Source organism: Linepithema humile, chromosome 2 (genome assembly GCF_040581485.1).
Source record: "Linepithema humile isolate Giens D197 chromosome 2, Lhum_UNIL_v1.0, whole genome shotgun sequence".
NCBI lineage: Eukaryota > Metazoa > Arthropoda > Insecta > Hymenoptera > Formicidae > Linepithema > Linepithema humile.
This window is the reverse complement of record NC_090129.1, coordinates 30627633-30641363: the sequence shown is the minus strand read 5'-3', so window position 1 is coordinate 30641363 and position 13731 is coordinate 30627633. Positions and strand designations below refer to the sequence as shown.

The following is a 13731-nucleotide window of genomic DNA, read 5'->3' as shown; positions in this document are numbered from 1 at the left end:
CCAGAGAGTTAGCGCTTCAGAGTGGATGTAAAATTTTCCGCGTATTAGATTTCAAATTAAGCGCGCAAATTAATTTCTTTTGAATTTTATTTACAGACTAATTTTTGCAAATTTTATCACATGAAATTATTTTTGTACTATTTATAAGCAGCAATTAATCAAATTTGATAAGTTAAAAATGAAGATCCGATCTCTATTGTAATCTTTATAAACTATCGTGTCGGATGAAGGTGGTCTGCCTGAGAACGCGAATTCGCCACACCTGTTAAAGCGCCACGTCGCCGCTGCATTTAGGCCGAGTTTAACGAGCGCTAGCTATAGGGGCAAGAACACGCTTGTACAAACACACACACAAACTTACACCGTGTATACACACATGTGTGCGAATGCGAGGCGTGAGCCGACTCACGTTTGGCCCTTGTGTCCGGTTGTGTGCGAGCAAAAGATTCTCTGAATGAACTCTAAAGATAGATCTCGCAACCCATACCCTTCCCTTTCACCGTTTCGCCTTGCCTTCTTCCTCAGCCTCTTCGGACGCTCTCCGCTTCCTGCCTTTCTTTCTTGGTACAAGCTTTGGCTGAATGCAGCCGTATCTATCGAATGCGTTTTGATCGTGCGAATTCTCATATTTCACAAAAACAACGATCTGTGTGATTTTTTAACTCATGTCGCGTAAATTTAAAGAATAAGCAAAAATAGCGAAATACTGAAAAAATCGTCGATTCTATAAAAAATGTTATAAATTTTATAATATATAAAAATTAGTACAACAATGGAAACAATCACATTTTCGAAAATAGTATAATTTTAAAAATAACATAAGCTAATTCTGATATGATTTGATTATCCAAAAATAGCGTACTTTTATTTTAATTCAAATAATTCTACTGTTCCAAAATAATGCGATTTATTTCATTGAAAAGTTCTCATTATTCGTCTATTCAAATCTGCACTTTTTCACAATCCAGTCATTAATTTAATTCACTTGTGATTAATTTTATTCTCAATTGCCCCTATCTTATTCTTAACTGAACGTTATTGTATCCTGCTCTCAAAATAAACAGCTCTCATTTCCTTTTATTCGTTCGCATACATATGTAAACGATACCATAGGAATTGGCGATCCCACGCAGGCAGCGTCGATCGCGAGTGCGAGCGGCTCTTATCGTGACGCAACAAGGCCCGAGGCGATTCTAAAATTTCCCACGGCGTTCGCGCGCTTCGATTGTCTTATTCTTTTCTTATTTTTACGACGGTAGTGAGGGAGAGATACTCTCTCGGAACCGAGAGAAGCGTGGGTGGGCGGCTCAGCGGTCGGTCCCGATTTTAATCGCGGGGACCCGCCGGGGACCCACGACGATCGATCCGCCGCGGATGCAGAAAAAGCGCTCGTCCCGTCTCGGCGCGGCGCGGCGGTGAGAAACGCGTGGGCCGCGATAGAAGGACAAGGAGAATGGGTGACTGAAAACGAGCAAGGAGGCCGCCGTGCGTGCGTCGTGGTGCTCGACGTGTCTTAGCCCCGGTCCATGGTCGGTCACCTAGCACACCGTGTGCTGCTCTCGCCTTTTTCTGCCTTTCCTTTTAAGCAAGACGGAGGAAAGGAGAAAGAAACTGTTTGCATTCAAATATAAATATTGACCGCCTAGAGGAAACATTAGCGGAATTAATTAACTGGTGTCTCTTCGCATTTAGAAACCGTGTTTATTTACTTTTTAGATATGCGTTTCTCTCTTTTTCTTTCTTTTTCTGAATTTAAAAACTGTGCTTGTTTATTCTTCAGCTGCGAATACTGAACGCACATATCTATTTATATTCAAATTAGATTTAAGAGTAATAAAAAGTAAAATAAAAAAATTATCAATTACTTTTAATTTACAACGATGTAATTATCAAAGTTCTGAAGCGCAAAATGTTCTATAAATGCTATATCTTGCGAGATAATGCCGCTTCTTTATCCTACAGCTTAACGTAGAGCTAACATGAAACCACTATCAGTATTCTCTGAGAAAAATGAGGTTTAATAATCTTAAAAGAGTCATTAAACTCACCTTACTCTTTATTAATAGAAAAAGAAAAAACAAAACAATGAATATTTTAATAACATTGTTAATATCAATAGATTATGAATGATACCTTGAAAAGTAAGACCATATACTAAATAGGAATAAACCAAGGATACCATTCGCTACTTTTTGAACACGCTCGAACGACGTACAAGTGCATAAAGGTCAAGTGCACGAAGGGTTAACCGCGCTCTTTAACACTTCAAATTACGTGCTTGCTATTTTAAGTGAAAGCAATGCGTGTGTCATGAGGCAAGATGATTTTTCCTCTATTAAAACGTTGTAAGAATATTCTCATTTTCTCGAGAACAACACATATCGTATATTTGCAAAACTCGTCAGGTTTCTTGATATCGTTCGAAAAAGAATTTAGAGTATCATAATTAAATTTCTACAGTTTAGTTTATAATTAATTTAAATTCGAAATACTAGAATATTAGAATAAATTTGTTGAAAATCAGACTAGACCATATGTTGAAATTAAGAGATCAATTAAAGGTAATTTTTATTTTCGCGATAAGTAAAAATCAGTTTTTTAGTTATGTATCGATTAATGAATTAAAATTATAATAAACGGTGCATCGTACGAGCCGCCGCCGGTCGTCATCTATTCGACCACCTGTTTGCTTCTACTGTCCTCGGCTCTCGGTTAGATCACGAGAGAATGTAAACGCGCCAAATCTTTCTCATCGTTTTATTATATTGTCCTTTCTTTTACAGTATATTAAGGACACACTACCTTTCGCTATCAAGATTATATTCGAAATCAATCTCTCGATTCTTGACTCATTAACCAATTTGCCAATTCAACCTCGAAATTTAGATAAAAAATTCAGAAATGACAAAATTCTGCGTTATCCTCAGAATATTAGTTTTGTCATTTCACATTCAATACGCGATTAAATCTATCCGTCGAGTTCATAAACGCAGTCTAATGGAATAGTGTACAATTGAAATTTATGGTATGCGCTCTCGCGTTGCAATGTGTATTCGTGTTCGCCCTCGTATTGCAATCCCGCGTATGTTTGCGTACATATCCTTATGCTACACATCGTCAAAAATGAAGCTTACAAACTATGTGTAACATTATGTCGGGTATCGCCGATAAGATCGTAACGCGGACAACGCGTGTAACATCGAGACGTTTCTCGAATTTCGTCCCGCATCGCGATGGACTTTTAACGAGTAAATGCAACGGGACTTACTTTGTTATTTGCTTTCGCACTCGGTCCTGACTTTATCTCTGGATCTCAGCACACCTCTCGCCGATGTGTCCAAGGAAACTAGGCTCTCTTTCTCTCTGCCGAGTTATCTCTTATACTCTTCTTCCTCCTTCCTTCACGGGCCGGACGAATTGCAGATTCTCGTCTTCCCTTCGCTCACTGTCACTCGATCCTACGATCTTACGATCCTACGAGCGATACGCGACTCCGACAAAAGACTGAACGGCGTGGACACTGGACCGACGAATGCGGAACTATTCGCTCGAGTCGTTGTACGCGATTATCGCTTGGTCTCGGTGGATCGAGATCGAACGCGCGCGTGTGTATATACGTTTGCGGAAAATCAGAGGATCGCGATCCTTCTCTACGATGCGGCAGCCGGCGACGCGTTTTATCAACGTGCGTTGCGCGGGTTGACAGCTTCTCTCTCTCCCTCTCTGTACACACAGTTGTCCGTATACGTGAACGTGCCGTGCGGCTCTCACGCGGTACGCGATACTGCGGCGCTATATAAAGGCGTGCGTGTATATAGTAGTAGTAGCGGCGGCGGCGGCGGCGGCGGCGGCGGTGGCGGCGACGGCGGGCGAGAGATGCGTCGTCGTCCCTCACGGAGGCTCGAGCTAACATTAACTAGCGCGGACTGCAGCAGCTTACACTATGGCCCGGCCACGAACCAATGGGATCCCGCGACTCGCCTGGCCCCCCGGTTCCCCTACCGTCCTCTTCTCGGACCCCCCTGCAGCTCCGTACCGTCCTCCTCCTCCGCCACCGTTGCTGCTCCTTCGCTCTCTCGTTCCTGCGCGCACCCTTCCTCCCTTCGAGAGAGAGCCGAGACCCCCCGCGTGTTATTCCCGATTGTCGTTCCTCCTTCGCCCTCTCATCTGTTTTGCACGCGTACACGTACTTGTGTCTCTCTTTCTCTCCTGCCATTCGGACTCTCGTATACACACGCGCTTCTTCTCTCCCCTCGCTCTTTTTCTCGCCTTTCTTCTCTTTCGCGTGTATCCTTTCTCCTCTCCCTATCACTGCGTATCACCGCGTCCTCGTTGATTCTATTGGCTTTCATTCTTTCTTTTCCACGGAGCCGCTTAGCGTTCCGCACAGACAGTGACAGAGAGAAACGACGGCGAGGAGATCGAGAGGGACGGAACAGGAGTGAGAGGGAACGAGAGGGACCGAATCGCGGCGGCTCTCAACATGGGTCGGGGACCGGGAACTCCCGGAACGAGCGCGGGCCTCCGCACGCCGCAGCGCGCTAGAGAACGCGGTTACGCGAGCGCAGATAGTAAACTGTAGCTGTAGTAACGAGAGAGTAGAGTGGACAAGTAGATGAGAGCGTGCCTTGGAAGCGCGATTATTTTCTTCCGGATCATAAATTCGACAATCTTTCTACCTTCCGACGTTTCTAGAATTGATATATCCGTCGCTAACATTATCAATGTTATCATACACAATGTTTCATTTTTCACGCGAGTTTCTCTTGTGTCAAGATGCAATCTCAAAAAATATAAGCGAAATATAGCAAAATATTAATTGCACACGCTGAAATGTTAATTGCCACATTTTCTAATATGAAATATGACAACTTAAACTCAGCGCAAAAATATTGCAAAAATTCTGCCAATCGATGTTTAAAACTGAGAATTAAAGTAATTTTGTTGTGCAACATAATTAATAACTTGTTATAAGAACAAATGCTGTTTCGTTGAAATTAATTGTATGTGTCAAGGCCAACAATGCTGTAAAAAATTCCGGATATGACTGTTTATATGTGATTATTCACGATTCACAAAATAAATTGTGAAGAATGTTGCTTGTCATGGTCTCTTATCATCGTGATCTACATGACTCACGTATGTAAGATGCATTCAATTTTGTCGATAAGCTGTGCAACATTCATCACGTAAATCCCGCACTAATTTAGAATTTCTTGTACAACTTCTTGCAAAATTTGTGAAACTTTATTCTATATTTTTAAGAAACTTCAATTTATTGATCGTTTTTGATATTTTCGAAGTATATAATTTCGAATACAAAAAATAGCATGCGATACATTCCATTTTCTTCTGTAATTTTTTTAACTTTATTATACGAAAGTATATTATTTATCTCTCAAGTTTATCTCGATGACTGATTGTGACTGTTACAAATAAGCGATTAAAAAACGATGAAATATATATTAATGTGTACATTTAAATAATCAGTCTGTGGATCGTATCTGTGATTGTAATAAAAATCGCACTACAATTCAACATTGAAGAAATTTTATTATGCAACAGCGTAATACTCCGATCATATCGTGTGAAGAATGACTTTCGCGGAAAAATAATTCGCGATAAACTTACAAACGTAGTGTAACATAACGCGGAAAATGTGGAAATTTCTCCACTGGAAAGTTGAACCTACCCGATAAAATGAAAAAAAAGTCAATCTGGAAAGAAATAATTCGATTTTTAACATAAAAATTTATCATCAATCACTATTTAATATTTTTTGCGTCGAATTTACATTTAATAATCTTTTATCGTAGATGCTACACAAGCTGTGAAGATGCTGCCTTATTGTTTTTTTTATTTATCTTTTGATCACGTCATAATTTAACATAATTTGACGATAATAATAAGAAAATATATTGATTCTGCAAAACAGAAAAACCATCTAAAAATACATTACTAAGAAAATAAGAAATTTTTTTTTCATAGATTGTTTTAAATGAGAATTTTATATTTTATTTGCAGAAAGAGAAAGAGAGATCATTCGCAGTGGATCCACGCTTTACTCGGATTTCCCAGAGATTTCGGTAAGTCCTTTTTTAATTATTGCATAATCATTTTATCGACATTGTTACTTTGACGTATTACGTATTTCAATATGATAACTGATTCCTTAATCACACAAGTGTCGCAACGACCAATTGAGATATAAATAAACGCGTTACTATATTACAAGTCCATGAATTTATCAATTTAATCGTCTGCCATTTAAGCGTTTGAATTTGTAGATTTCTTCCGCCAATTTAGGACGCACGTGGCATACTTGCTCGCACTGTAGGTTCATTTTTTTTATTTTTTGTAATACTCAGTTTTTAGAAAAAATTGTTAGAAAACGTGAAAATATTAAAGTACATTATTTAAATACTACCATATTTTTTTACGTCTAAAGTTTTATAAAATTACTTGTAATAGAATTTTATATTTCTGAAACCTATTTTATAAATTTTAAACCACAATTTGGCAATTTTCAAGTAACCCAAATTCAGATCCTAATTTTATATATATAGTCACACTCAATGTTATACTTTCACTCTCGCGATATCTGACGCAACTTTAGCGCCAGGTAAAAATTCAACGCAGGCGAATAGTAGAAAGGCAGCTGTCTGCGATCGTATTTCTGCGAAGCGTAAACGAAAAATTTAGGCGACCGTGAGATTTGGAACCGCTACGCTTCGTGCAAACTCACTCAGCGGTTGCATCAACCAAGCTGTGTGACGCTGCTTGTGCGGATACACGTGCCATAGCTGTAGCCTTATTAAGAATGTCATGCACAGCGACACTATGTCCGCCATTTTTTTCTGCTCCCCTCCACCCAGCCTAAGGCGAGAAAAAAATTCCAAAGACGAGAAGAATCCTATCCTTTTGCGTGTTCGTCTAATTAAGACATTGCATCTACTATAATCATTTCTGTAATCAACTCGTATCGTCTTTGCGATTGTCTCGCAACGGGACACAACCCGTAAATAAACCATCAATCATTGGTGAATACAAGTTAATAATCATGCTAATGTGTAAAAAGACATTAGTATTCATGGCAAATTATCAACGATTATACGCATTACGTAAACACGGTTGTGTAACGAAGTTGATTATTCTTACGTATCCAATTCCTAATTGGCGCATAGAAAGGTAGGATAAGCTGATACGGGGGCAATTAACGAATTTACATCTGCGAAAATAAGAAAACTAAATTTTAAACGACACTATTTTAGTAATGCAGCGCAATCTTATTTTTTGTTGTTGGAAAATCAAATGTGCAGTTTACACGTTCGATATGCGCATACCAGCGCATAATATCAGGTGCATCTTGATTTATGTATTGCCGCGCATAATATCCAGGTATTTCTGGTCCGCTTAGAGGCGTGCCCGAGATACCGCTAATAGAGATAAATCTATATAGATATAAAGGATAAGATATTTATGAAAGAGATATATGTACGATCTATATACATATGATAAATAAGAAATAAATATATTATGGCTTAAGGTCGATAACTCGCGACGACAAGTGCGTGTTGCGGAAAGAACGTAATAAAAGTATTCACGAGCGTAGAACTGAAAGGGAAAATGACGTGCGAGAACGAGTTTTCGGACCGAACTATAAAAAGACAGCCGACGGCGGTTCGCAACGAGCAAGTTTTATGCTACGAGCGGAACGGTAGATAGGGCGATAAGGGAATCGAATGTTTCTCTTATGAAAGACATTCAGGTCTGGCCCGGAATCCGCCCCGTGACCGGAATACTTGAAACAAATGCGCAGCACTTTTCTATCTGACACTATGCCAGATCTTTCAACAGATCTGAACTCGAATTTAGAGCAAGAGTTTGATTGAATTTCAATTTTACTTACTAACAGCAATTTAAAGAGAATTGCAAACATATTTAACGATGAAAATTAAAATGTTGAATTTAATTGTAAATGCAAACAAGAATTTCATTTCTATTATCAATATATTCTTGAAAACAGGAATTGTGATTATTATTTTTTTTAATGATTAATGTTCTAAAAAAAATGATTTGCTTATTTATATGACTGCACATTGATTGCAGCGGCTTGCACAGCTTCGTTATGCACCCAAGTGCGTAATGCAGATCGTGTGACTCGAACTCGGCTGAGCACTTTCCCGACCGGGTTTTGCGTCGGCCGCTTTCGCGATTGTCTTAACGAGGCGTTCATAAGCGCGCCGCAAACGGATTCGCGCTTCGTGGAATTAATATTGTAGATTCTTAAGGGCTTTTCCCTTTTTCGGTTGATTGATACTCCGACCATTTAATCGTCATAGCTAATTTAAATAATTTTATCGGAATTTTCTCAAGCAAATCTCAAAATATATTACATGAAAGAAAAACTTGTTGCTTTTTAAATGTATCTTTGTCAGAAATTTTATATTTTAAAAGTAAATTTTATAATGAAATTTTAAAAGTAAATTAAATAATGAAATAATTATTTGATTTTTATCAAAGAGGATTTTATTTGTTGTTGTTTTAATATAATAAATGAAAATATTTTCTTTATACAATATTTCTCTTGGAAAAACACAGAAGAGTTTACTTGGATGACGGATACATCATAGACAGCATTCAATCGTGCGATTCCTGTTATTAATACCAATTAAAAAATAACGAATGACGTTTACGTGAAATCAGATACGCGACGCGTACGCTCAGCATTTCTGGAAAAACATCTGTCCGCGCGAGATTCACCAGCGTCGATCTGCCGATAGACGATCCCCTGCTGACGCGCCAATAGCATTGTACAATCAATTACGCGTGACGATTCATTGCCGTTTTTTTTTCAGAAACACACTGACGTTTTTCCGCGGTCTTAATTTTTCGCGTGTCGTACAATAAGACGTTGCATAACGTCGCGTTCGACGTCGAGGGACGTTTGCACGGGTGATTCATTTAACTAAACTGCTGCGTAATGTCGAGCAATCAATTAGGTACAATTATGTTATACATGGCAAGTGTAGCGGCCAATATTTCCATTTTATAAAAATTACGAACGACAACATAGTGAAAAATAAATTTCCAGAGACGTAATTTAAAGAGTGACGAACAACTTCGCCTCGGTAAGTTTATTTGGCTTACACTTTTTATGTGTGGTCGAGATTAGGATCTCTAAAACGTTCTGGGGCAAAAAATCTGTGAGAGAAAAACACATTTAGTCACGAAAACAACTTAGGTAGCAATCAAATAATTCTAATTATTTGAATCTGCGTATCAAAGTAAAGCTGGAGATTAATTTGTTTGACTTATTTGATAAAAAAATATTAGTAATATTATAAAAAATATTTATGATTTTTTAAACGTATTTTTATCAATGATGATTGATTTGGAATCACACGTACGCGAGTACGATTTATCGATTCTTATATATTATAGATAAATAAAGAAAACAATAAGAAATTTTTTTTGGAAGTGCGAGTGAAGTTGCGTTTTGGTGTCATGAGATAAATATGCTATGAGTCGCCGTGGAATGCAGCGAGGTCGCGAAAAAGGAAAAAGCTTGCAACGTGTCTCGCGCGTCTCGTAAGAGACGTTTGCGTGAGTGATAAATTATGCCGATGTGTCTTCGGTCATTTGTTGACTTTTTGCCGGCAGTCGTTTCTCTGATCATTTGCATTTCTAATTAAAGAAAAACGAGTGCTGACAAAAAATTGACAAATAATCGGAAATGTCATATTGATATCGTACATATTAATTGTATTCATCATTCAAGTACGAAATCAACAACACGAAAGCCATAAACTTGTTTTAAAAATGGTCGATTTGAAAGCCGACGCTATTGTTTTTACTTTTAAATGACGAATATTCGAAAAGCGTAGAGGGATGTCTTCCTGTATTAACAGGACACTCTGTATTAATCTATGAACGCGGAACCTAACCGATTGATGTATCAACGCGTTGATTGCCTCATCCTCGCTCGGCCTTGCGACGAAAAAAGCTACGGATAACTGTATTTCAAGTTTCCTGCGATTTCTCGGTGCTCGAAGATACCGCTACAGCACACCGTGCAAATCCTGATTAGTTAAACCGAGGGGAAATATAGAATATTTTAAAATTATTCGATAATCCAATCCAGCGTTATATCTTGCAGCTGCTAATTTAGGTAACAGTTTAATTGAATAATTAACAGTTCAGGCTGCCATTTGCATAATGCCTTGAAATTGACTAATGGAAATTGCTATAAAATAAGTTACTCGCAAGTGCAGCACATGCATCAACCGTGCTATAAAAATTTAAATATAAGGAAAAGAGAAAAAGGAAGAAAACTACAATTAATTAAAATTTTTAAAAAAATTAGAAAACGTATCGTTAACGTAATTAGCGACGAATAAATTTTGTAAGTGATTCTCGTTATCTTTGGGTGGTCGATCGATAATCACGATATCACGGGCAAATTAAAAATTGTTTTTTACAAAAATAACATATGCAAACTTGTGGAACGCAATCGTCGCGACATGAATAATTTTGTCATCGCGATCGGTTCGGTTGAGTCGCTGCTGATTTATTATACCGACAATGCCGCGCGGCAAATCGATCGTGGGTGCGAGAGATCCAATTTTATTCCGACTTCCTTCTCCGCCAGGTACACACTGTCAATAATGGCAATAAAGAAGGAATACCGTGACTGCGCGACTACCTTCGTTCTGCGAGGCCTTCTGCAGCGCGTTAACCCGAGCTTGTAGGGTTTATTCTGGCGGCAAGGTTGAGAATCGATCAAATATAAAAATTAAGTATCAGGATTGAGAAATAAGATCACTTTGTGTATCACACAAAGAACCATAGGAACTAAATGTGAAAAATAGAAATATTAAACCTAACATTAATAATATTAATATTTCGAAAAAGTATTTTTTTAAACTTGACTTGAGCCGACAAAATTTATGATAAAATTAAGGATCGATAGAAATACAAGAATAGAATGTGAAAAGGTAAGAAATGAAATATTATAAGAAGACTTGATGTATCAAATGCTTTTTTAAAAATAATATTAAATTATCTCTCTTTACATTTTAAATTTTAAATCGTCATAAATAGCATTTGCAATTTCTTCCTTTTCATTCTCGCGTTGCGTTGACAGCGTGCTTTACGTCAAGTCTTCGTATTTTCTATGATCGCGACTATTTGTCGACGGCGATCGGAGTCAAAATCGTTGTATGCTCACCTTGCTTGAGATCATAAGTAGTTATCGGCGAACGAGAGCGGTGAGAGGCTCGCGCGATTGCGGCAAAAGAGCGCCGTCGGCCCGCCGAAGAGTTGCACGCGCGAGGAGAAAGATTCCTGTCAAGTTCCAACTCAGATTCTCACGTGTCTCCCCGCACGCCCTTCTTTCACTTTTCCCCGATATTATTTACCCCCCTCACCCGGCCCACCGCCGTTCTCACTCACGAGACACTCTCGGGATGCTCTTGGTACGTAGAGGTCGTGAACTTGGGGCCTGGGGGGGTTCGTCGATGCAAACACTTTTTCACTCTCCGCGCTCTTCGTTCTTTCGAGTCTTACGGCGATCTTGACCAGTCGGCGGATGTCATTGTTTCGTTAGGGAAAAAGTCACGTGACGCGAAGATTTCTGTCAAGGTTCTCGCTTTTCAGTTTTCTACTCACGATGCTATTTCTCGAATTATTTTCCAACGGAGAAAATTGCGCGATCGACCTTCTGTTCAGCATAACGCGCCGATACTCATTGCTTTCCATGTTTCCCGGTGCTATTTTCATCTGCCTCGGAGTCTGGTGCGTTTAGTTTACTCACGATTAGAATCGATTGTCGCATCAAAAACTTTCTCATTCAATTCAAGTTGTGCAGAGAATGACGAAGCCACAGCATCGACCAGCAATGTTTTTTTTCCTCAATGGAAAAGAAAATTTGCTGTATTTTTCAGACGCGTATTACGAATCCGATCTTTCGCCGGTAATTTGTCGAGTCGTTCGCATAGGAAGAACCTTCGTATCAGGGATCGTGTGCACAGGGTCCGGTCTCTGATGGATTATAATGTCCGTATCCGTGCCAGTCGGCGGTCGGTCGGGCTGATTTTCTCACGCCCACGAAGCGCGCCCGTAGTCGCGCGAACAACCAGATCACGTAGCACGGAAGAACTCGACCCGCCGAAAATTAAGGACCACCAGCAATCGTACTTAATAATATCTCGTTCGTTCCGCAATATTCCTAAGTTGTTCACGCAAACTTCCAGCTGAGTTTATTCGAAAATTTATGAAATTATGAAAATTCCAAAGAATCGGTTCCGCTCGGCGAAGATCGTCATGCGATTTTTGCGAATATACATGTGATTACGCAACTGACTTCCGGTCTTTTCGCGAGTCACTCTTTCTCTCCGTCTTTTTGCCTCGCAACATACATTTCCAAAGAGTTGAACGTCTCGTTAATCTCTCCGAAATATATTACCGATACGAGAATTCTCGAGTATCTCAAGAATCTGTAGCTTTTTCTTCTCAAAAGTGTTTTTGCGTGACGGAATTCCCAAATGTAATAACTTCCGCCAATTCCGCGAGCTCCGATCACACGGAATGCTCCGTTAACGGCACGCAGCGTGTCGTACACGTGGACTGCTTTCGAGAGTCTCGAATATCTAGGAAGGCCTCGGTCGCTCTGACGTCGCGTAAGAATTCCAAAGCACGTGATTCGACGACCAACGACGTGGGAGACACGCAGGTCTAATTTCTGGCGATCGCGAAAGAGCAGTCGGCGCCGAACAGGAGACTCGGCGACCGCGACGAGCACTGACGGTCTTATCCGTCGTCACGTAGGGGTTCTGCATCGAAGAGCATAATACGGGGCTTAGATCGCAGATTCTCCTCCTCTCGTGTGACGTGCCCCCGTAGGTACGGGGCACTTAACACAGTTAAACCGGGCGACCCTCCCGCTGCATGCGTGCCAGGCGACGTGACAGGCGACGTTACGCGCTCGCTTCGCAAGCCCAGCTTCCGCGAATAGCTTTTGCGACGGCCGACCCGGGCTTGTTTGTGCTGATGCAAAATCACGGGAAGGAATCGGAGAAGCGTATCATGTTGACGGCAATGGTATTTCGGGAGAGGTTTATTTGCTTGGTCGTGCAGAGTGAGAGAAAGAGAGCCTCGAAAAGATAGAATTTCGACGTTAGTTGAATGTGCGACAATGTAAACACGGGAGATGTTCTTTCGCGTGTGCGATGAATGGAATCGACACTGATGAATGACTACTAGATTTACGCTTATCTCTGTGGTCGTACTAAGTGATAAGATTCTATTTTTATTTACAAGAGCATGATATTATTTTTGAAACATTGAATAATTAGAAGCAATTATTTCCCGAAGATACTTCTCGTTAGATATCACTTTTTACGTAATTAAATAATTTCAAATAGTTTCTTTTAACTTTACATATTATATTAAAAAACTAAACTAAAATAAGAATTTACACATTTTATGTCAATCAATGTAGAACATAACAATCAACATTTTCGACGAAGAAAAATCTATCGCGACGTCCGTAAGAAAAATTTCACCTCGCCGTTCAGTTTCTGCGACTTGCGACATGCTTTGCATATTTTTTTCGTAAAAGAGATCGCAAATCGTCGTGCAAACGTCATGCACGCAGGTTGATCGGGGAATTTCGAAGTAATCGAAATTTTTTGAAGAGAGTGACCGTTCGTTGTTACAGCGAGCGGCCGC

General features: G+C 39.7%; 2 protein-coding genes across 7 annotated transcripts in view; one reads left to right on the top strand and one right to left on the bottom strand.

Annotated features, from left to right (window-relative positions):
* The window catches only part of LOC105671641 (peroxisomal leader peptide-processing protease), a 66007-nt gene that overhangs the window by 29331 nt on the left and 22945 nt on the right, over positions 1-13731 (top strand). For both annotated transcript variants that reach the window (XR_010888584.1, XM_067349777.1), the window contains one exon: positions 6025-6086. The gene's annotated coding sequence lies outside the window, so the exon portion shown is untranslated. The remainder of the gene's footprint in view (positions 1-6024; positions 6087-13731) is intronic.
* Positions 1-13731, bottom strand: part of ITP (ion transport peptide) — a 45361-nt gene that overhangs the window by 23519 nt on the left and 8111 nt on the right. Inside the window, exon 1 of one of the 5 annotated variants that reach the window (XR_001100654.2) lies at positions 11231-12816. The exons of 1 other annotated variant lie outside the window; for it this stretch is intronic. Coding sequence is in view for 2 of the 4 variants with exons in the window: in XM_012365963.2 (XP_012221386.1) it covers positions 11231-11245 (15 nt within the window). In the remaining 2 variants the exon portion in view is untranslated. Of the gene's footprint in view, positions 1-3268; positions 3928-11230; positions 12823-13731 lie in introns of those variants that run through there. 3 more of the 5 variants (XR_001100656.2, XM_012365963.2, XM_012365962.2) reach the window with 3 other exon arrangements.